This window comes from Battus philenor, unplaced genomic scaffold (genome assembly GCF_028537555.1).
Source record: "Battus philenor isolate CCGP_79_NKW_IND1 unplaced genomic scaffold, ilBatPhil1.0.hap1 SCAF_8, whole genome shotgun sequence".
Classification (NCBI taxonomy): domain Eukaryota; kingdom Metazoa; phylum Arthropoda; class Insecta; order Lepidoptera; family Papilionidae; genus Battus; species Battus philenor.
This window is the reverse complement of record NW_027181748.1, coordinates 2662143-2687757: the sequence shown is the minus strand read 5'-3', so window position 1 is coordinate 2687757 and position 25615 is coordinate 2662143. Positions and strand designations below refer to the sequence as shown.

Below are 25615 nucleotides of genomic sequence, written 5' to 3'. Positions count from 1 at the left end.
TCCGTTTGAAATCACGTATGAATTGTTCTAGTAGCTTACAAATTTACAAAATTAAATCACATTCCTTTTTTAAATCACCATGTATAGCTACCTCCATCTACGAAGATGCTCCCAATGATTGTTTATCTAGGGATATTAGGTAGCCTCTGTCAAAAGCTATCATTGACTTTATTACAATACATTATAGTTCCTTCGCGTTAAGAATATAGCGAATCAGTATTGTCCACTTATCTAGTTATGCCTATGAACCAATGAAAAATGTTTCTTTACTAACGATTTGTAATTGGAATGATTTGATTGGTTACTGAGTGTTAACGCGAAAGAAATTTTTAACGCTAATGAACTATAGTCTATTTTAATGGTATATAGATAGAAATGTAGAAGTAACATCACGGATAAAATTTTAAACTTGCACATGTGTGGGACATCTTTGTAAATAAATCGTGTTTAGCTTTCAATATATATATTTGTACTATTCGACATATAAGCATTTCTACGTTGCTTCCTAAAATAACGATATTAATGTATTCATTTATACTTCTAGTCACATTTAATTTATTGTAGTATTTGATTAAATAATAAGTGACCTATGACAATGTCCATTCTTGTTATTACAATCAGGAAATAATTTTAATGTAATAATATTATTAAAACAATTGTTTCTTTTTTTAAATAAAAGCACTATGAAAATAATATCTATTTTATGTTTTATTTATAATACTTACGTATTTTAATATATACATAAATTAAAACTTATGATGTAAATTTTAAATAGCTAAGCATCATTTTAAATTAAATATTAACTTAAAATTAATTAAGATAATAGTAATAAAAAAATTTTAATTATATTCTAAATTTGAAGCAAGAGGACGCGTTTGCTACAAATTTAGTTATAATATATTATTTACTTAATTTGGTCTTAGAAATAGCCGTGAGTGATAATTCTATATTTAACTTAAACATAATTAAAAAGTTAATTAGTTAATAACATTATAACAATAATAATAATAATAATAAAATAATTAAAAAATAATGTGAGGATTAAATACAAAAATTAAAGTAACACTTTGTGCAATTTCGACGCATATAATTAATAACCTATTTGACTTCAACATATCTAGTTACATTTTCGATGTAAATAGAAGTGACGTTTTAACCTACACCCGCTAAAACATTTATTGACCCGCTTCACATCTTTATTATTAACATTACAAGTGCATATTATAAGAATAATTATAGAATTATTAATGTATTCCTTATAATATAATACACTGGCTAAATTATTTCAGCCTAAAAATATTTAACTTGAAACGGGCAACAAATAAAACTACAAATATTATCCAAACTGATAATACAGAGTTTCGTGAAATTGCTTAGCATACATTATAATTTGTCTATAATATACGTAAAGCTATATAAAATAAAAATTATTAACGAAATTAATATATCTTTCTTATGCTACAAATGAACAAAACTTAAAACAACACCTAATTTAAGTAAGTCAAGTATTATAAAATTAATTAATAATCGAGTTATACCTTTTCTTAGTGTTAAATAATTTAAATACTAGTGAAAATATAAAATATAAAATTAATTATTAATTAATGTTATAATTACGGAGAGAGTAATTAGAAATGCTGAAACGAATAAAGAAGTAGCATCGTTCTCTTCTATCCATTCGTAAACGGATTCTAGATGCATCGTTTCCCAATCGCCGATTTCAGATGCTAATTTAGCTGTCGCTTCTGCGTAGTCTTCTGAATCTTCTAGATTATTGTTTCTTGAACCAACCCAATTGATGAACTGGAAACAAAAAGCTGTCTATTATGTTTCGATATTTATAAGTTTATTTTTTGGTTTTGGGGCATTAATATCGCGTTTTAGACTTCCTATATTGTTTTTATTTATTACCTGATATTGACTATTTACCAATCTATGTAAGACAGACAAAGATCTATTAGAAAGGATGTTGATTATACTAATGTAAGTTCTAGAGAGATTCGAACTTGCGACCTTTTATTAACTAGACGGATGCTTTAATCAACAAAGCAACGGCGCGCTAATCCATCTATGCCAATCGATGCCAGAAGTACTACTCGTAAACCGTTCTTCTTATAACACGTCTTACATTTATGTAATGGTTGATAAATTATAAATTCATATTAACTTCATCTAATGAATTAAGTATATTATGTTATTATCTACACGACTTTGAAACTGAAACATGTTCTAAAACTATTTTTGGTAAAAAAAAAACCATCTGGGTCAGATGCCCGAATGCCCTTAGGTAAGTTAGTCCAGGCAAGTAGATGTAAGATGGCCAACGGTGAGAACAACATAAAAATCTAAGCATACTAGTAAGTAACATCGTAACTAATTAAAGTATCAGTAAGTTAAGTTGTATTTAAATAAGTTAGCTTAAGTGAGTCCATGTCTTAACAACAAGCAATAAAGGATCCGGAAGTCTGCGTCAATAAAGATAGTGACAGTTGAGTGATGGAAAAGTTGATTCGATAGTGTCACCTTTTGGATGAATTTGTATAACAGAGACCATGTATTTATTTCCTATTGAAATTACATTTATTAATTATATGTTTGTTATTACAATTAATTTTCATTTGAAACCGACGAAGGCCATGTCCATATTAGGGACCTCCCCGATAGTGTTGAGATGTTATTTTGGCTCAGCTTAAACTATTTTGAAGAAGGTTTTGCTTCTCAAGCGTGTCAAGTCTCGATTTATCGACGTCATACGGCATTGATTCTCTGCGAATTTTTTTTGCAAAAACTCAAGTCATATCTCGCAACTACTGTATTCACCTGATTTGGCTTCGTGCGATTTCTGGTTGTTCAGCACACTCAAAAATCTTGTACGGGGACGCCGTTTTGTTACGATTGAAGAGATAAAAACAGAATTAAAGATGGTCTTGAAGGCTATATCGGAAAATACTGTTCTGACTGTTTCGAAGATTGGAAACAGCGATGGCAAAACTGAGTTTTAAAGAACGGGAATTACTTTGAAGGAGATGAAATTGATTTGGAAGAATAAATAAAGAATTTACATTTTTTAAACAAATTCGTCTAAACTTTTGGTCACAGTATTATTTGGCGGTGGCGGTTGTGTGATTCGAATTGTTTGCCGCATACGCATTTATCAGCGGGCTGGCGAGCGATGCACTTTGTTGCACTACTACCACTGCATGTGCAGAAGTGGCTAAATATTGGTCCTTTTCTTACTTAGGATGGACTTCCGCGAGGAAACGCCTGATTCCATTAAGTATTATTCTCAATGACTATTTCTGTGAGCAATAAATAGTTTTTCATGCTATTGTGTCTTAGCAGGTAGATCAAATTTACAGGACTAAGACCATCTTACATTCTTCTCCCTATATGCATAAATGTTAGCTTGTTGACATATACAGTTATATGGGACTAACAAAGTGCTAAAGTCTTTTAGTATTTTAAATTACTAATGGTACGGTTGTGTGGATGAACATTTTCCAGAGATGGTAAGGTTTATCAGTCGAAGAATATAAAAAAGAATAGCGATATATGGAGTGAGATTGCAGAAAAAGCCAAAATCGATAAAGGTGAGTCCTTTTGTTGATCTTAGCTCGAGGAAAAAGGTGCAGAAAAAGTTTTGCGATTATAAAAAATGTCTTCGTTTTAATGTATAATTACATTTCAGATTGCATCAATAACAGCGGCATAAAATAATTGCTATCTTTGGTTTAATTTCCTTTTTTATATTTGCGTATATCTTGTGTTAAATCATTTTTATAATCTATTTCTTTTTGTGTAATACTGTTATTTACACAAATATCACTATCAGCTTACCAAGAATTTTACATTATCTTACAAGCACTTGCGTCAGACGGTGGAAAGATATATTGGTTCAAAAAGATGATCTATATAGGTTCTAATCTGATAAATGTGTATAATATTGACATATTCATGTTCTTATCTTTATCAACGGCATGACAAATGGTCGAATTTTTATAGATAGGTAGTTTTAGATACAATTTTAAACTAGAGAATCACTTGAATTAATATAACTTTTAAGTTATAGTAAATAAATTAAGCTAGCTTGAATAACTCAAGATCTTTGATTGTCTTCTCTATTATATGTAACGTGAGATTTTAAATGTTATAGATTTACATTAAAGAAAATTAAGATATTTCATGGCTATAGAGTTGGAATAAATTTATAAGTAGAAAATTAATTTACAAACACTGTACGTAACTCAATACTAGTTATTTTAACTAACACTGCGTTATACACAGTCAATAACATTAAAAACCTTAGCATGGTGATTCACTAGTAACATGTTTGTTATCAGATATTAGCTTAGTTGTCGGTACTAAATACTACTTCTAATACGGTTTTAAATTGTCGAATACATTCTAAAGTATACATTCAAAGTATATAGATAATATTCAGCGGGAATTCATACGATATTTAGCAATAATTCGTCATGGGTTCATCGTTCAACATCATTGTACCTACTATAATGTTTAGATTTTGTTTCTACTATAGTAGAAATACTAGGTGTAAGGTTTAAAAATAGTGTTTTAATGTTTCTCCATAAATTGGTAAATAGCATTATCTATTTTCTTTCTTTATTTTTCAGACAATGGATGTCCACTACAGGGGGTAGGCCTCCGGCAACTTCCAACTTAACTATGTCATGATATTCTACCGCTAAAATGATTATGATAAATAAAAGTGTTAAGGCTTTTTGCTTAAAGGAAAATCGATACATGATGCAATTCAATTCTTACTTTTCAGGGTTGTACATGTAAATAAATTTGAACGAAATATATTATTACTTACATCTGTAACTAAATCAGGAGTAACCATGTTTTCGGCCAGTGTCAATATAACCTCTTCCAATTTATCTGGTCCGCCGTACCTGTTGAACATAAATAGGACTTTTAATAAAAAAATAACAATTAATTATAAATATAAGTTCTTTTTGACACTCATAATAGATGAAGATAAAATTCGTATATTCAAAATTGGAACATTTAACAGGACCGTCAACTTTTTTTTAATTACATTTTATTTCGCTGCGAATTTGTGTAAATTCTCGAATATTGACTGTTACCAAACAAACTGAATCTTCTTAAAAATATTTTGATTATATGATATATGAATTTAAAATACGAAAATATTTGATTCCGAATAAAGAAAATTGTCACTTTTTATAGCATAGGTATATATGTTTGTGTTATTTACGTACATATATTATATCCTCCTATTTATATGTTTATAAGTAATTAAATAGCGTATAATTAATTAAATTTTGTAAGACTTACACCCACCTAATAAATATTTCTACACCGCAATGTATTAATTAATGGTGAAGGTATATAAGGTATGTACGCTATTATACAGATTGTACAAATAGTAAATAAATATAATATATCGCTGTATAAATTAGGTGCTGTTGAGGTAACCTTTTTCTTTTCAGCCGATAGACGCCTAAAGCATTGGCCTTCGCCATCCCCACGCTAACTGACCCTGGGCTGCTCGCATCCAGCGATTCTCCGCGACCCTAAGTCGTCGTTTCATCTAATGGGTGGTTTACTAACGCCGCGTCTACTGTCTCGTAGTTGCCACTTGAGACCCTTTCTGCCACAACGGCCACAGCTGCAAGAGCGATGTGCTGCGCTCTCTGCCATTTCAAACGTATTGAGTTGAACCTATCAGTGTTTATACTTACTGATTTCTTATTTCATTAGTTCGTAAAGCGATGAAGTTCAGTGCAAGTCTGGCGTTTTCGTGGCCGCTACCAGCGACCGCTTTGAAAATTTTCACGTTTTCTTCTGTACTGTGAGGGCCATTAGCTGCGATTGTTTCCGCCAAAAAGCTACCGAAACAAAAAATTTCTTTATCTATTTTTATGTTATTTACAAATATTTTAATCTATATAAATATTAGGTTTCATAAAAATATTAATTTAAGGTTAATAGATATGAGACTCTCTTGTTTAAGGGACAGATGCGACTGTCGTTTCTTACACTCTGAAGTGTAAAGAAAGTCTATATCAGCACTCGTAACATAATTTTTGGGTTGAGAAATATCATTGAATTTCATTACTATTTCTATTAAATGTGGTTCTTCTTGAAAGTTTCTCTTGATGAACAATAATGATCACTACATGTGATATAAATTTAAAAATAGAGTAGATAGCAGAATAGATGGGTAATATAAAAATGTGTATAATAATTTTAGATGTTGCATTTTTTACAAACATGTACAAGTGAGTATATGATTTTATTTAAATAATATATTTTGAAAGATATATTTACAAGGAGTGTCAGCCCATAGGTATAAGACTGAGACTAGCGATTTTAGGTCGCAGGTTTGATTTCTTGGAGACAATCTTATATTATTCATATTTAATTAATTGCCAACCTAATCGCGATTGCCAACCATTCTGCCAAGTGTGTCGATCATGGTATACACCCTCATATATATTTTAGGGTGAGATCTATGACATGCAATGAGTCTATCGTCTAAAATGTCGAACACTACCTTATACTATATTGTTTTTTTTACTTGACATATTTTGAAATATACATTATTAAAGTGTTAAGCAAATCATGAAATTTATACCGGTGTGCATTCCTTATCAGTATTGACCACAATTTCAGATGAATTATTATAACAATCAATACTTATACTTTATATCTAATATCTTTTACGATGTAGATGCAAGTAAAGGCTTACCTGTTGATAAAGTCAGCATCTTGTGAACACGCCAGTGACTCCAATATCACCAGACGTTCGTAAAGTGACGTCTCGACCTCCAGTCGGTCATACAAAGCTGTTATAACATCTTCGTCGCCTTCTCTCACCATTGTACAATACACTGCAGGTCTGATGTCACGAGGTATATCTGGATTCCTATAAAAATATTCATAGTCTTTATAAGACGAGGCTGCTGCTGCCTATACCCTGGAATTTTGTTTGTGACCACTGGAAATTCTAATTAATTAATGCAAAAATGTGTGAAATCTATAATAATGCATGCCGGAAAAAGAAGTCACGTCCTCAGATAGCAAGTCACAAACATCTACTATTGGGCTACTATTGTTCAACGACCACAAAAATAGATGATTTATTAAAAGCTACTTCATCCTGGATTTCTAAAAATAAATATGTTTATGAATCAATTTCTTTATATATATAATTAGCTAAAAGATATAATTATTTACTCACACCAACTCATTATCATCGGGGTCATAGAATAAATCCACTGCAGCGGCGACACATGGTTCGTAATTAGCACGGCACGCGTGATCCATTACTAAACCTCTCATAAGTGAATTCATTGCAGGTTCAGATCCGTCATCAGGTATGAAACCGATTTCTTCCTCGAAGGCAACTATAGTTCTTCCTATCATTCTCTATTCAAACAAAAGCATTGATTATGGTTTAATAATAGTAAACATAATTTATTTTGTATTAAAGTATTCTATATTGTGTTGACCGACCCACTGTGCGGTTAGTTTATTTCAGCTATTTTTATAGCATCATGACATATGGACTATTGCTTAGGGGTAGTGTTGCTGATATAGATTCCATGTTTGTGGTCCAGAAACAACAGTGCCGATGGGTTCACGGGAATAATTAAGAAGTAAATTAAAAAGACACTAACATACTACGCAATGTATTTACTAACACCTAATTTATGAATAAAAATCCCAGTATATTTAAAACAAATATTGATTTCCGTCACAATAACCTAAAGAATAAAAACAAACTTGGTATACTTGTTAAGAGTCTTGATAAAGTGTCTTAGAGATTGAAGAAATTATATTGTAGTAAATTCAAAAGATTTATTGAGCACAGGCTCTAATAGTAGAAGGCATAATATTCTAGTTAATAGTACCTTCACGGTAAAGATGTTTGGAAATAAATATTTCTAATTAAAAAGAAAGAATTGTTAAAGCAGGTTGTTTGGAGGTAATTTTGTTTTTAAACGCCGTTGAAACCACTGATAGCATGAATTTATTTTTCAAAATGATGTAGTGTTTCAGCGAGGTTCAAAAAGATTCTATCGTTCAATCATTTTATTAAATCTACTAAACATAGGATATTAAATAATGTATTTTTGTTCAAGTATGCATTTCAATCTGCCATCAGACTCCCTTTATCATTATCAAAAAAATTACAAACCCTACTGAGTTTCTTGTTAGTTCTTCTCAGTGGGTCAGTGGGTCGTGCGTTGTAAACTATCGTAAATTTGATTTTAAGCTGACTAACATGATTATATTGATCTTTTTTTATAAAGCTGTTTTGACTTTGACTATAAGTTTGAAATACTAAGAATACACATTTTGACTTACTTCGTAAATATCTTCTTCGTAATCATCATTATCATCGACTAATGCCATGAGATGTTTCCTCAAGAAGTCCATATTTCTTACAAAAGCCTTCCAAACCGCGTATTCAGTTTCATGTTCCATAGTTAAAACAAGTCTCAATGCTACATCATAACCGAGTTTGCTTGCTCTCGCTAAGTTTAATGCGTCGTCGATCAGCTGAAATATATAACAAACTTCAACAACAGTTAATGCTTTGTTAGAATCAAAATCGTCATATAGACATACAGATGGTTCGATGTAATCAATTTAAGAGTAACTCTATGTAGCTAGAGACTTACTTAATTCACTTTATCTAATTTTTATAGTCTACAACAGTCCATACTGACTTTAACACAATCACAGTATAAAATGATTCTTGTAAGGAAACAGTAATAGCTTTGATTTGATATTCAACAGTAACTGAAGCTTTGTTAGAATCAAAATCGTCAAATAGACGTACAGGTGGTTCGACGTAATCAATTTAAGCATAAATCTAAGTAGGTAGAGACTGACTTAATTCACTTTATCTAATTTTTATGGTCTACAACAGTCCATACTGACTTTAACACAGTCACAGTATGATAAAATGATTCTTGTAGAGACACAGTAATAGCTTTGATTTGATATTCAACAGTAACTGAAGCTTTGTTAGAATTAAAATCGTCAAATAGACGTACAGGTGGTTCGACGTAATCAATTTAAGCATAAATCTAAGTAGGTAGAGACTGACTTAATTCACTTTATCTAATTTTTATGGTTTACAACAGTCCATACTGACTTTAACACAGTCACAGTATGATAAAATGATTCTTGTAGAGACACAGTAATAGCTTTGATTTGATATTCAACAGTAACTGAAGCTTTGTTAGAATCAAAATCGTCAAATAGACGTACAGGTGGTTCGACGTAATCAATTTAAGCATAAATCTAAGTAGGTAGAGACTGACTTAATTCACTTTATCTAATTTTTATGGTCTACAACAGTCCATACTGACTTTAACACAGTCACAGTATGATAAAATGATTCTTGTAGAGACACAGTAATAGCTTTGATTTGATATTCAACAGTAACTGAAGCTTTGTTAGAATCAAAATCGTCAAATAGACGTACAGGTGGTTCGACGTAATCAATTTAAGCATAAATCTAAGTAGGTAGAGACTGACTTAATTCACTTTATCTAATTTTTATGGTCTACAACAGTCCATACTGACTTTAACACAGTCACAGTATGATAAAATGATTCTTGTAGAGACACAGTAATAGCTTTGATTTGATATTCAACAGTAACTGAAGCTTTGTTAGAATTAAAATCGTCAAATAGACGTACAGGTGGTTCGACGTAATCAATTTAAGCATAAATCTAAGTAGGTAGAGACTGACTTAATTCACTTTATCTAATTTTTATGGTTTACAACAGTCCACACTGACTTTAACACCGTCACAGTATGATAAAATGATTCTTCTAGGGACAAAGTAATAGATTTGATTTGATATTCAACAGTAACTGAAGCTTTGTTGGAAGCAAAATCGTTAAATAGACGTACAGGTGGTTCAACGTATTCGATTTAAGAGTAACTCTATGTAGCTAGAGACTGACTTAATTCACTTTATCTAATTTTTTTAGTCTAGGACAGTCCACACTGATTCTACGAGTCACATTGTGATAAAATGATTGGTGAAGAGACACAGTAATAGATTTGATTTGATATTCAACAGTAACTGAAGTTTTGTTAGAATCTAAATGTTAAAATGGACATTGAACATGATGACCTTTCATCGTACACAATAATTTTAACATACCGTAATAAAATTTTGAAATGACTCTGAGTTTTCGAATTGATATCTTTGTTTAAATTTAACTTTTTATGAAGTTCATATTATAACACCGTTTTAAATATCGATTCGAATCGAATTTATCTCATGATATGACTGGCATGTCTATAACGACACATTAAATCACATTAATAGTCATCAGAAATCTGATTGTAACAACTAAAAGTAGTCTTTTAAAAGCTATTATTTCAATATGAGAAATTCACAAACGTGATTCTATTTCTAGTTTAGATAAATAATGATATTTGCTCACCGCTGCACGGTTCAACGGATGTATTTCCTCCCTCCGTTCAGGATCTTCAAGAGCTTCTATTATTCTGTCCCACAAATCCAAATCGTAGCTCACGCGGTAATAACCTTTATGAAAAAATGTGTAAACATAAGTATCAAATAATGCTCCATTTATTTCATTTTCAGTTAGTTCATTGTCATTGTAGTTCAACTTAATTCCGAAGGCATTTTCTAACAGTTAACAGTTTTAGGCAATGCAGAGATAAATAGATAAAGGTAGGTGAAAAAAGATTATATCATAAAAGACAAAAAAAGTAAAATTAAATTGAGAAGAAAATAAACAATTGATCAAAACACCTTATATAAATATTTAAATGGATACTACTTACTGTAATTATATTAAGGGGACCGGAAAGTAATGTCGCTTTCTTAAGTTAAATTCACACGACTAAATTTTTAACAAGTTTATATTTCTAATCAATAATATATTCAACTTCGTTATCAACAACCTTTATCTATCTAGTATACAAATTTTCAATGCCGGAACGGTAAAAATCAATCGATTTTTCTGTTAAATATGTCAACAAAAACGACATTACTTTCCGGTCCTCCTAAAATATAAATTGCAGGCAGAGTCTATGGGCTGAAACCACGTAACAAGCGTACCTATTAATACAAGTATCGTTTTACTTAAAGGAGAAACTGAAAGCTGTTGACGTTAATGATAAACTTAGCGAAATAAAGATTTTTGTATGATTGAAATAACTAAAGAGTCGTTGGCAAGGTGTAGTGACAGCTAGTTGGCCACATAGTACGCAGAACATTTGACCCTTGAGGCTTTAAGTTTGTAGTGAAGGCTTTTTGTCTAAAAGTGGACGCCCTAGGACTAAAATGATAGCGTTAATTATAGTGAGTGAGAGAAGAAGAATGAAAATGAGTGTAGAATAAAGATAAAACCCTGAAAAAAAATTATTTGTAAATAAAGTCCCTGTCCCAAACAAAATAGGCTCCCAATAGGGGGGCCATAAAAAATTATATTGAGTACGATTGTCTATCATACCTTGACCCTGAATGTTGAATATAATCCAGTCATCATCACCAATTTCCATGTCCAGAGTTTCCGTACCATCAATTACCATTGTCGGATATACATTGTCGTCATCAAAGTTTGGTTCAACACTTGTGGTGTATGTTAATGGTATGATATAGTTCCTTTGTTGTTGAACAGCTGAGAAAGCGAAGCGCTCCTACAATTATAGATATATTTTATAATTAATTCAAAATGTAATAATAGGCGTGGCGCATCGCTAGTTAGTAGGGAAATAAAATAAAAACTATATTTATTTTAGTAACTGTTAATACATAGAAACTTTTTATTTATTCATCGAAGAGATTTTTTTTTCAAATATTGTTTACTTATTTATATATGCGCATCAGAAAAAGAATACAATAGAATAATATAAATAAAGAATAATTTTCTGTCTTAATACTCAAAGCATATTCATACATAGTAAAATTACATACAGGATGATTATTCATAGATATTATAGATTATATACCAGCATAAAGCTTTAAAGTTTTATCTCTTGTTTCCAATCGCCTTGTAAATATAAACTATTTTTTATTGAGATTAAGTTAATAAATCGTTGTTACTTAAGTACATCATATTTTGGCCAAATGTATTTTAATCGAAAAAGATAAATTAATGTAACGTATAAAAAATGTAAAAACTTTGTAGGTTTTTATTAGCAAGTGATCTATCCATTCACTCTTTAAAACTTTTTATCCTATAACCAATCGTCTTATATCGTTCTGTCCAGCGAGTAAAGTATGGTTTATTTCTGTTTTAGTAATTGCTAAAAATACCTGTGTTATTAATACACCGCCTCGCCTCAACCCAACGTGAACCAGAGGATAACCTGTGGTTTGTAACCACGGGTTAAAGAAATCTGGTATGTTATCTATGACGTCATTTCCGTCGAACAGCCAAGCACTGTTGATTGCATCGTAGAAGTTAAATGTGTTTACAGTTTCTAAAAATCTGAAAAGTAAATTTTATGAAATAATTTTTTTACACCTTCCTAAATACACCCAACTCTTGTTTTTACACGTGTATTATATTCTATCACGAAACAATAATACTTTTTTAATTATAATTTTGACAGTACTTATGAAATCTTATTTATGCAGTTGGAGGAATAGGATAACCTTCGTTTTCGGTCTATTCTGTGATAAGCATTCCCGCTTATAATCAGGTAGCGATTGTAATGAACGTATCTATGTTATTATTACGAGTATCTATTTTCCACAGACGTTAGGCTTCGTGCGTGTTTTTACAATTAGGTTTAATATTTATGAATTTTTTTCGCTCACGTTTTTGCATGTTTAATTGTTTTAATGTCTTAAACGCGTTAAGTTAATAACTTAAATTGTAAACTATTTAAAACTAAGTACAAGTCAACTCATAATAATGATTCATTTTTTTAAATCATTAATGTCTTGTTTATTTTTAACGACGGCCTAACAATGGCTAGTTTTTAAAATACGGTTTGTGCGATCACTTCCTTCCTAAGTAACGTATCTACCGTGTAAAAAAATAATTGGATGTACTAGGAATTTGTACTGCTTTAGAATTCAAATTCGACATATGAACATACGTGACAGATGTACATGAGTACACTGTTTTTCTCTTCTTTTCACTTTCAGGCTATAGACGCCTATTGTAGATATAGGCCTCCCCCAAACATTGTCACGATGACAGGTCTAGCGCTGCCGGCATCCAGAAATTTTCCGCGACCATAACTATGTGGTCGTTCCAGCTAGTGATCGCTACGTAAACCTTTTGGCTCTAGCGGCTATCGGTTTTACGAGCGATGTTTTGCGCCCACTGCCAACTTCAGACAAGCAATTCTTCAAGCTACGTCAGTTCTTATGCGGAACTCCTCGTTTCTAATTCAATCTCGCAGCGATACTACGATATATCTATATCATAGTTGTCAAAAACACAGTGACATTTGGCGCCATTTGTAAATGTTAAGGCACGTTCAGACTATGCCATTACTTTTGCACTACCTGTTGTATTTAAATGATAAAAGCAAGCGCAGGGAAGGAAGTTTTCCCACGAGATAGACATATGGCTTTGTTAGGATTGTCGATAGAAGCCCCAACTAAACAGTCCTGTAGAGAAGGCCTATGACTAACAGTGGAAAATCTACATTTGAAATGATGACGACTGTAAAATTACCTGTTGTTGAGAAGAGTTCTAGCTCCATGTTGTATAAAATCATTATCATTGTCTCCTAAAGCCAACCGGAGCATTCTTAGTAAAGCCGGTGCTTTATATTTCATTACACTATTCATATGATATCTTATGTCAACAGCGTCAAATATGTTTTGAGCTGGTTCTATTGGTTGACTATTAACATAAGCGTCTCGGAGAAGGCTCTCTTGAATGACTTCCGTTAAGAATAACGTATTTCCGTCTAACAAAGCGTAGTTTGTATCTTGAGGGCCATCTTGAAACTAAAAATTTTGTTAAATTATTAGTTTATGTAAAATCTTTTTGGATTAATAGTATTCATTTAACAATATCCTATCCAATTACTTGTTCGATTCGTCATAAGCGATTTTCATTTATATATTGACTCATCACGATGTTTATAAAACCATGAGTCTTAGAAATTTTAAATTTGAAAAAAAAAAAATATTTTACTAAGTATAAGTTTGCTAAGATAAATAAATTTTGCGTAAGGGGTGTTGAGAAAATATTTACAAAAAATACACCCATTTATTCGTATCGGCTCTTCTTTTAAATCAGAACGCGTTTAGAAATCCATTACATTATTTTTAGTTGAAAGATATCAATCATGTGGACGATAAATTTGATTTTAGTTTTATTGTAAATTGGGTTATGCTAAATCATTTTAAATTGGTTTATATATCTCATGGTAATCACTATAATCTAAGTGAAAAAATATGTATCTTATTATTAAAATGTCATTTTCTTGCAAAGGTTACGAAGGTTTTCGCAGCTCTTAATAACGGGTGCTCTTTCCAAACTACAGGAATAAATTTTCAGCTAAGATATTTAAATATGTATAAATGAATACATTGAGTTTATATACAATTAACTATAGTTTTAATAATGTTCTAGAATGTAATTATATAATAGATTTTTAAAACTTACATCTTTTAGGATTTCGTATGCGACGTATGTTGAAAGACCGCTGATGATCCACTGATGGCGCCAATTTTCAGGATGTATTACGTAACCAAACCACTGTCTCGAAATAGCCTCTGCCATTTTAGTTAGCCCGACTTGCCTTTGTTTCACAGAGTGTACTAAGTCCATGAAGACATACGGTTCCCTAGAATAAGCACATGTTAAAGAAAATTCCAAAGACAAAATTACATAGAGCTTCGTTTTAACGAAAAAAGTCACATGTTATACATTCATCAACACATTTAATTTACTAAATATCAGTGCTGTAGTACTGAACATATATTTTATAATACGTTCTAATATTAATTAGATGTAAGGAAGGCTTTTGTAACGTCACCACAGGACGGCAACCGTAGCAGACAACGAACCACAAGGTGGACATACCACCTAGTTATGATTTTCAGACAAAACTAGATGCTTTCCATTTCTACGAGTAGTCTTCACTTTGCAATGCTTACACTGCACTACAGTCACAACATTATATGTACACTACAAGGGTATATAGTCCTTCTGCATTCTTTATCGTTGTAGCTGGAATACGTATAATTTTTAGTTCGCGGACTTCCTGTTTCAGCGAGCTTAATTTCAATGAAGCCACACAAAGCCAAGCTGGCTAGCAAAATAACGTTGTTGATTGCCAATCTCGAAAATGCGAAGAAATAGAGAAAAGAAACATCGAAAGAGGAAAGCCGCTAGATTTTTCTGGATTACTGCCGAAAGGTTATAGGGATAGTAATCGAAAATAATAAAACAATAATAGTAGGAAAGGAAAAATATATAAATCGTAAATTATGAATTAGAAATTATGTAATAAAAATTTGATATAGATATTAGATATAAACAGTAAAATAAAAAATAAAATTTGTAAATTTTTTATTAAATATAGAAAACAAAATAAATATTGTTAAGTAGCAGTCCAGGGAGAATGGTGAAGAAAAAGAGAAGATGTATGAAAGGTAATGGAATGAATGAAAAGAATGAATGAATGATATAAATATGGACATAAGAAGAGAGAGCAAATAAAAAAACAATGTGAATACACGATTAAAATTAAATTGAAAAATAATTTTGAATCGTCTTATCGTTCAAACTGAATGATTCCAATCTCAAATATGTTATGAAACATTGAGAAAAAACACCTTTATCAAACTATCTTTCCAGAATATTCTATTCAATTAAAATTGATCCTTTGAAAAAAGTTCTAGTAATTAAAAATTGGTATACTTACCATATGCTTACAGTTGATAAGGCGTACCAATCTCTGTCTATATCTGGCACAGCAATGATATTCAATCTACCGTTTTGATTGACCACAATTTCCACATAGGGTTTGCTTGTCCATTCGTTGAGAGCGTTGAAGTAATGATTTATAGCGATGGAAGCTTGAGCATCTTGATTCATGACACCGCTACGTCCGTTTAAAACCACGTTCGGTGTCGGGAAATACGCGTTGTTTAGATTGTGCGCAACCATTCCCCATAGATGAGGCGGACCTTGTAAGGGTCTAAATTGGGTACTGGTATAAAATAAAAAGAACTCATTAGATATTCAAAACATATTGTATAGGTTGATGAATAATAAATGCAAAAGGTGAAAGAATCGTTCTTTTGTCACCATTTAATGTAGTACAGTATATTCAAAATTCAAAATAACGTAATAATAATAAATATATTATCGTTGAAAATACGTACTATCTGTCTATGCAGGCTTTATACTGCCATAAGCTATAATCCTGTCATTTTCTAACAGAAGAAAAGTCTCAAAAACTTATTTTAGAGTAACCATTTTATACGGGTGATTGAAAATAGGTGTAAAACCTTTAAAAAGATGAATCTATAGTCCATTTTCCATCAGTTAATGTATAGTATGACGTATTAATAATAAATATATCATCATTGAAAACGTCTACTATCTCTCCCTGTAAACGTACTGCCATAAGTTATATGTAGCCATAAAAAATGTCACTAATTTCAGAGGAACCATCTTATATAGGGTGATTGAAAACATATGTAAAAGCTTTCAACCTATTTTCAATCGTTCTGTACGTTTAATTTGTTTTGACATAGAACAGTATGTATACGAAAGTAAGTAATAATTCCACAGTTGGTGACAACAACGGCGTATATAAAACATTTATATATTGAGAAATTTCAAGTAAGATGAATTACTCTAATTAGGTAATATATAGTCTCTTTACATATACATATAGTACATATATAGTATAAAAACTAGTAGAATTCAGTACACAATCTACTTAAAAAGTTCATGAAAATGAAAATGATGATGTGTATTTTTAAGTAGACTATACATTCATCCCTTTAAAACATATAAAAATTAACACTCTGTATAAGCCGAATGAAGAGATAGATTCTAACATATATTCGTTTTATAGTATCGTTCAAGTTTACTCACGCACTGTTTTCCTCCAACATTGAATTCATTACAATGTTATCGTATTGAACATTGTTTATTGTGAACCTAATATTGGATGATTCGGTAGGTTCGTCTACACACGGAAAGACTCGTCTTGCGAATGTTGGATGCAGGTTCATCGCCAGATATGTACTGTAACAAACAATTACTCTTTTTTATTTAAATCATTTTAAACATATCGAATCCATTATGAGTTTTTCTTTGGTGATTTATCATCGTTCTGATTTCTTTAAACGAACAACATACATCAAAGGGTTATCCAAAAATTATGATTTTCTTTCCAAAATCCCATTCCTCCATTTAGAAGGATAAGGCTTTGTGAAGACGCTCTATTAAATACTAGCGGTATTCTGTTAATGACAAAAGTTTCTCCAAGCGTTTAAAACAATGACTTTATAAAATGCAATGTGACCGAAAGAAATTCTACTTATATTCTAATATTAGCCTTTCTTGACTTTCAACCAGAATTATAAGTCGGTTTTGTGTGAAAACTGCCTAGATGCCTTGCATTCAAACACTTCGTGCAACTAAGACATTGACATCACGAAGTATTTGGATGCAACTCTACTGGAAGTAACGGATATCAAAAAGAGACTAGCCACTCCTCGGACTATCGACGAGCTTGGCGTTTTCTTAAACTGGCAAATGAATAAAGACCCGAGGAGAGGCTACCAAGCATATTTAGTAAAGTATAAATATGTAAAGAAGTCGAAAATAAATATCTTCAGCTCTCTGTAACGCTTGATAAAAGGCACCAATAACAAAAATATAATTGAGGACTATGTTTAAAAATTCGTATGGGGTCACCAAATAATCTTTAGCCTACTTTCTTCAAATTTCCATTTACGAAGCAGATAAGAAGGTTGTAGTAAGTAAGATCTATTTTAAGAAGAGTTATAATTAAAAAGGTTATGTAGGATAATATTACATAAGCCACGGGTTTAACTAAAGCATAGATCTCTCGGATCTTCTTATTGTTTTCGCGATAACACAAGCTGAAGAACGAACCAAGTGGTGAATTATAACAAACAAGGCTTAATGGGACGGCAATAAGTTATTTTAGTATTCCTGATAATACTTTTTTTACACTTTAAAATTTATTTGTTAAGGATTTTTTTAATTTGCATTCAGGCCACTTGAGACCGATCCTAAAGGACGTGATAGAGGCCTAAAAGTTCAGACTTATCATTGAAATGATGAAGATGAAGGAATTGTTACTTGTCATCGTAGGTGCCCTTGTGGAGTCCCAGTCCATTGTCAGTTAATTGACCAGTGAATTCTATGACAACTATAAAAGTTGATGAAGATCTCGAAGGTGATATTTCTAACGTCGTACCACGGACATTAAAATTAGTTTCTTGAAGATTAGCGTCTGTGAATATTCCAGTCAAAACTCGGTGTATTTCTAAATTTTGGACATGAAGTTTAATAGCATCGCCACGATCTTGTAACAAGCGTATATCTATTACAGATCTTCCAGTGAATGTCTGCTCTTCCAGCGTTAACTCTATAGCATATTGTGTTATTTCTTGCCCAGGCCTTAACGTTCGTAGTTCAGATTGGAGAAAATTTTCGACATCTTCAGGATTTATTTTGTTTATACTCTCTGTTGCATTTTCATCTAATGGAATTTTATTTTCTTCTAAAGATAATTCCTCGGTTTTATTTGACAAGTTTGGGGCTAAAGACTCCGTCTCATCAATGCTAACTATATTTACACTTATAGGTAAAGATATCACAGACACTTTCAACAGAACTAAATAGAGAAATGGTACAAATTTCCAATGTCCTGGGTGCCAGAACATTTTCGTCGAATTTAAAATCACAAATCACTTTTTACAATATATCACGCAGTCTTTGCACAACGGAGTACGCAAGTAAAGAGGTCGTGTATGTATTGTAAAAGATCTCCAGTTTAAAAGATCTACGTGACATAGATAGTGTCAACGGATTTAACAAGATAAAATTATTGTATTTAATAAAAAAGTTTATTATGTGTCAAGAATTAAAAAAATTCTTTCAAATAATAGTGATATTATTAAATAATGTAATGAAATGACTACTTAATTTTGATTTGATATGATTGAACATTGGTAAACTAAACAAAAAAAAAATACATTTATTTTATGCAGGATCTAACCTTTATAATAAATTTTCTAGTTATTTAGGAACTAATGGTTTACAAATCCTATCTTTTGTCTTTGCTGCGCAAAAGATAAATTATTGTTTGTTTGTTCGATTCTAAGAAACGTTTCTAAGAAACAAAAAATCCAGTTCTGGTTTAATTAGTTTTCTAAGCAGTTTAAATCAAAGCTTTGACTGCTCCTCATAAACATTATATGCACTATCTATTCCATTTATTTGAGAAAGACTATTCTCTCTTTTTCCAACATTCTAGGTCATTTGTACTCCTGCGTTTTTTTTTCGAAAAATCGAATATGTCAATATTACAGTCAATATTACAACGACGAAAATTTAGTCAAAAAAGGATAAGTAAGGGATGTATATATAAACACACTTTATACACGTATTCGCATTTCCCGTGGGCACGCCATAACGTGAGACAACTTTACCGGTTGCACAATATGTTTATAAGTTTAAAAGTCTATTGCTTTATTTCTTCTTCTTCTTCTAGGTTCTCATGTAAAAATGTGAAAAGTTAAAAGTTCTAGAAATTGTAATAACTTTTGAAAGTAGTAACATTTGACAGTTCACTGTGAAGTTCGCGCATTTGACAGTTCGCTGTGAAATTCTCGCGGATCACAAAATTTATTTATTGATTTGACATTCGATCAATAAATAAAGTGATCACTATGAAAATGCAACATTAATTAATTATATCTATTGGAATACGATAAACCAATTAATTTAGATAGTGCACAGTCTTTGGGGACAGCTAGTATATGATAAAATGGCTGAATATTATAGTAAAAGCAAATGTAACCTAACCTAGCTTATATAAATATTTTTGATAAGAAAACTATTGGCTTGTCGTTCATTCTCAAAATGTCACTTTGGTGATGTGTTTATCATCTATTGTGCATTATCTTCCCATTTCTCTCCCAGCTGTTTATGTCAGATCATCTACATAACGCAAATTTTAAATAAAATTAAAAAATATATATAAAAAATGCCCTTTTTATTTTAGAATTTGTAGCAAGATAATGCGATAGTTCGCTTAGGCGCTTGATGATCTTATCACGAAGTAACATATTTTCATCTCATGTTCATTGACATTATCTTGAAATACTTGTAAATGTTTATCGATAGATTTGATAGTGGCAATTCGTCACACGGTCTCTCATAAATTCTTTTAAAGGTTCTATCTATGTTTATCTAAAAAATATCTAAAAATTGTGCAAGAATACGCAAGTGTAGTCGCTCAATTAGCCATGGAGGGGATACTCCTCGGGATTTATCCTATGATTGAAAAGACGATGATGATGTGGAAACAATATGTAATATAAAACCTTGAGTTTCAGCGCAGTAAAGATGCGCTAGTGATGTATAATCCTAGAAAATATTATCACTACAGATTTGAACATGCAAAGGTCTTATAATAAGAAAGGGGACTTAGGAACTAAGATAGGACTAGAGACTAGAGTTAGGACTTAGGAAAGGACTAGAAAACTTAAATTATTAAGATAAATGTGACCGATAACCTTATTCTTATCAATTTAGAAACAAAAACAACTTTTATGTACCTAAAATTCAACATCATCGTATTGATCTTTCTATAGATTTTTAAGAATATGATTCTAAACAGATTCACTCTATTTCAAGATCGTATTAAAAATTATCCAAGTATCTTTTTATGCTAAGGATCACTTACAGAGTGTAAGTGATCCTTAATGTAATTAATTCATAGAAATAAACAAACTTAAAGAATGCCACGTTCGCTATTTAAATACGTGTGTAATTTTTTCTTCCTTAAAAATATATAATTTTGTTTTTTTTTTTTTTACTTATTCCAACAAACGACAGAATACTAAGCCCAAAGTCTTAACGAGAGGTTAAAATTAAAATGTAGTTATTAAATAACTAACAAATTAAATGGTTACTAGTGAAGTAAATTGCTATGATTAATTATGTTCCGCCATTTAATTATTATTTACGCAGGAAACCCTATTAATAAATTTAATAAAAATGTTGTGAATTCACATATTTAAATTAACATATCATGACTGTCTATCACTATATAGTTAAAATGAATGATCATAAAAAATGGAAAGGTGTTTTATATATTTTATAATGCCAGTATCAAAACGCACATAATTATGGCAATCCATGATATGACACATATATGATACTCTGTTCATAAGAAATAGAAATAAAAACATATTGTTATATTTTTCAATAGAATCTTTATAATTACTAACTCCCTTAAGTTAACTGTGTACGCTTTAACAACAAATTTTATATAATAATGTTATTAAGTTTTTAAAGTTTAAAGTGCAAAAAAAGTATAAAACTATTATTAAACGCATTTGATACAGTAATCACATAAACAAAAACCAACTGGGTTTTAGTTGGAAATTTCTTAGATCAGGAAGTGGTTCTCGTCTTTTCGTATTTTAAATTGAAGCATATCAATAATGACTCGTATAAACGAGAGCTTAATTTGACTTAAGTTTTTCTCAAATTGGGCCCAAAGTATCCTCAAACGTATAATTTTTTCAACATCCTATTTTCACTAAATCATTTAAAACTGTGTTCGGTCGTAAAAGACATCTATCTTTTTATTTCTTTCTCCGGATTGTCAAAACATATCCCTTCCGATAAACTGTCTTATAATTTTTAAAGCAAATCTTTTAATGAATAACCACCTTAAAACAATAGATAAAAAATAAAGTAATTTAAAACTGTGTTTATTAATATAACTTAAATATTATTTTACATGCACATGTGTAAGTATTTCATGTAGCAAATAGACCAGCGTTTGTATGTTCTTATTATATTTTCAGCGGTAAGAAGTTCTCCGCTGCACATAGGCTTTTCTAAACATATTTACAAAAAGAACGTTTAAAAACTTAAAAAATTCGTTCATTCGATCCTATATTACATATATAATCTATCTTTATATCTTTTTCACCTTAACTACGTCGTTGGTCAATCAAGTGGGAACGAAACGATGACGTTAAAATAAAAAAGATATATTATAATGCAATAATGTTGAAAAGAATTATAATAATTAAAAAAGATGCTTTGGTCAACAGGTGAAAAATACTAAGTGTTGTACTCTATCTTTAAAATACTTAAATTCCTATTGACGATGACTTAAAATAAATTTAGAAGCATAACTTAAATTCAGTCTATACTGTCTATATTGTATATTTATTTATCATTTTTTGGTTTAGGAGGTTTAAATGGTATGCAATAGTTTAAAATAATATCATAGACAAATGAGCTAAACATAGAAACTAAAAAAATTAGTAAATGGAAAAATATACTCACTTATCATTATCATAGTTTCCAAGGTAAAGACCTCTGCCAAGTTCGTCTAAAGAACCTTCGTATGTTATTACGAAGCTGTAGAGAGTAGCTTGAAATGCAGGACTAATGGTCAGTATTCCATCACCATTGTTTTCATTAAAGTCCGCTGTTTGAAAATTACTACTTCCAGCAAGAGAATATTCAACAGATGTGATTGTTAGATCATCAATTTGGAAAATAATATCGTCTTCTACTGTATCGTGATCTTCTATTACAACACGAGCTAACAACCTTCCATTGAATCCATTTCCGTTAATTTCAAGTTCCACTTCATAACTCGTAACAGACATTCCTGGTCTAACTTGATTTCTTGCGTTCCTTTCGGCATTTCTCAACAAATCTAAATCAGGATCTGTTATAATTTCTTTACTATTTAATTGAGAAATATTTACATTTCCTTCGTTTATTGCATCCGGCGCTTGTACAGTTTTGATATTTATAGGTAAACAAGTAATTGTCGCTATAAACGAGATGTACAAAAATATGTGTAAAACGCCCATTTTCACAATCAAAAAAAGTTTGTTTACATCAGTAAATGATTCGTGGTAACGTCCTCTACATGTTGTTTTAAATTAAACTATGAGATGATGCGCTCGTGGGGATATATTCAAAAGATGCGGGTTTTTCTTTAGATAATATCACTTAAGTACGTCCACTTGTGGCCAAAAAAATTGACTGATATATTTAATCTGATAAAAAATTTTCATTTTTAACGCTCATACACTAACAAATTACTACTAAGATTAACTAATTCCATTTAAAACACTTACTATTGTTGGTCGTTGACCTTTTATTTGGAATTCTTTGGGAAAAGAATGTATAAAAATTAAAAAATAAATTAATATAAGAGGAATAAAAACCCTGTCCCAAACAAGATACGGGTATAAAAGCTCGGGAGCTTTTATACCCGTATCGTATATATAGCGGGGACCAATAAAAAAAACTGTAACACCTCTACGTCGAATGTCATTCAGTGTCTTAAGAATAAGTTCCACAGCCAATATAAGTCACCAGTTATGAATTACGATAGTTAACTATGGTAACTTACTTCGTGTTATTTGCAAGCATACTGTCGCTCAGCAAGCCATGAATAGGGCTCCTTCATAGATTTCCAAAAGGACAGGTAGGAATCGGCCTGAATCCAGTGACTTCCAACGACTTCAATATCTTTTCTAGTCTTTTTGAGAATGGAGGGTCTTATACTGCGCCGGTCCATGTTCTTCAGTCTAAGATCTTATACAGCTCCAGTTGAACGACTCTGCGCTTGCCTTATCTTGGAAAGTTGGTGGATAATATATAGTTCTGTAAGAAAACCGTTTGAAAAATTTCCATTTTCAAATCTATAGGTGCGAATGCGCCAATGAGGCCTGATGTGAGAGACTAAGTTTCTATACTAGTGTTTTGGAAACTTTATTCATAATATAACATATTGTAATGTCTAAGTTTTTGTAGTAGCTGCGACAAAAACGTCTAGGAATCGCTTACATTCAAGATGAAAAAATATTTCATATAGATAGTAGCGGAATAGTGAAAACACTTTGTAAAATAAAAAATTTCACTTGGCTCCGTATAAATAAGGCGTTAATTAAGTATCGAAAAGTAGTGATAAAGGCAAGAAATAAAAATTAAACAACAAAAATTTCGTAACTTTTTAAAAAAAAATACAATACTTATTTACTTTACTTACGAATGATAAACCATATGGAATTGTACGACTAGCTCGTTACAAAAGTAAGACATGATATTCTATCTCTATCTATTATTAGCACTTACCATAATTTGACAGGCCAAGTCATGGCCCGGCTTACCAGCCTCTTCATCCTCAGCACTTCATCAGAGCTTTAGCCTGGCTATCATCTAGTTCTGATCAAATCCATTTCATTGTTTATGATCAGTTTTGGAAGTAAGACTTGCTATAAGAGCCATGATATTTTGGAGTCCAAATAATAATTGACAGTGAAGAATTTCCCCAAAGAAATAGTGCCTAAGAGTGCGCGACTGTATTGCAGCCAAAGGAGATCACTTAGAATAAACTTTATACGAGTATATATTTAATGGTTTTATATTAACGTATTTAATTACCAATCTGTAATAGTAATAAACGTTACAGCAATATAAAAATGTTTTTGGCGAAATTATGTATCTTAAATAAAACTTTTAGATTGGACATTTTTATTGCCACAGTGTATTATATTGCGTATAGATTTTCAGTGCCCCATGTTACAATGACGATGCGATAATCTCTTATCAAGTCGGTCAGCTTCGGATTTGTGGTCAGAGCGCAGATAGTATTTGGTGTGTATCTTCTACAACATCTACATGTCATCCAATAACATATTAATATTGTATTAATATTGTAATAAATTAAATACACTTTTAGGTTACTACATTTATATTTACATTTATCATTGTAAATTCTTCATTTTATTTTTTTCTCTATTGATTGAAAAGTCAGCGTTAAAGATTTTTTTTTTATTTTCTCTATTGATTGTATAATCAACGTTAAAGGTTTTTTTTTATTAAATAGGAATTTAATAGAATTGTATGTTTACGATATTGACATCATAACTTTGTTATTTATTTAAAAAAAATATTATACAATATGTCGGCGAACTTAATGCCGAAGGCATTCTCTACCAATTAACTTAGGCAAAACAATTTAATATCATAAAAGACAAAAATAAAATCAAACTTAAAAGGAAAATAAGTAATCAGTCAGAGTACAGTGTCATGTTTTTGTTCTCTTTACATTATCTTATCTAAAAGTAAGTTTTCCGGAAATAATAAAAGAATAAAATAATGATAAATACAAACATAATTGAAACTCGAAGTAAACAACAGTTTTTATAAATTTTATTTATTTAAATATCGAACTAAAATTACATTTACAAAATATATTAACCGGTGTTCTCATATAAATTTTTGTAAACATTTTGCAGTCTTCACGTTTATATAAATTATTTATTATTTAATATTAAAAGTATATTGAAATGTTTATGACATGGTATTCCATATCATATCGGTAT

At 30.8% G+C, this 25615-nt stretch overlaps 1 protein-coding gene across 1 annotated transcript; it reads right to left on the bottom strand.

Moving 5' to 3' along the window:
• Positions 1-1477: 1477 nt before the first annotated feature.
• On the bottom strand, positions 1478-23139 carry LOC137931593 (membrane alanyl aminopeptidase-like). Its single transcript, XM_068775036.1, has 14 exons — positions 22551-23139; positions 17076-17228; positions 15892-16179; positions 14628-14808; positions 13686-13963; positions 12308-12482; positions 11502-11688; positions 10464-10567; positions 8359-8553; positions 7229-7416; positions 6737-6913; positions 5727-5873; positions 4835-4913; positions 1478-1803 (listed from the first exon to the last, which is right to left on the bottom strand). The coding sequence occupies exons 1-14, from the start codon at positions 23087-23089 to the stop codon at positions 1591-1593; spliced, it is 2904 nt and encodes a 967-aa protein (XP_068631137.1). The 5' UTR covers positions 23090-23139; the 3' UTR covers positions 1478-1590.
• Between the last annotated feature and the right edge of the window lie 2476 nt (positions 23140-25615).

Coding starts and splice junctions, on each gene's coding strand:
- LOC137931593 (XM_068775036.1), bottom strand. CDS start 23,089: ATGGGCGTTTTACACATATTTTTGTACATCTCGTTTATAGCGACAATT. Junction 13,964..14,627: donor CATACGAAATCCTAAAAGAT/GTAAGTTTTAAA, acceptor CAAAATTTTTAG/TTTCAAGATGGCCCTCAAGA. Junction 7,417..8,358: donor ACGAAGAAGATATTTACGAA/GTAAGTCAAAAT, acceptor TTGTTTGAATAG/AGAATGATAGGAAGAACTAT.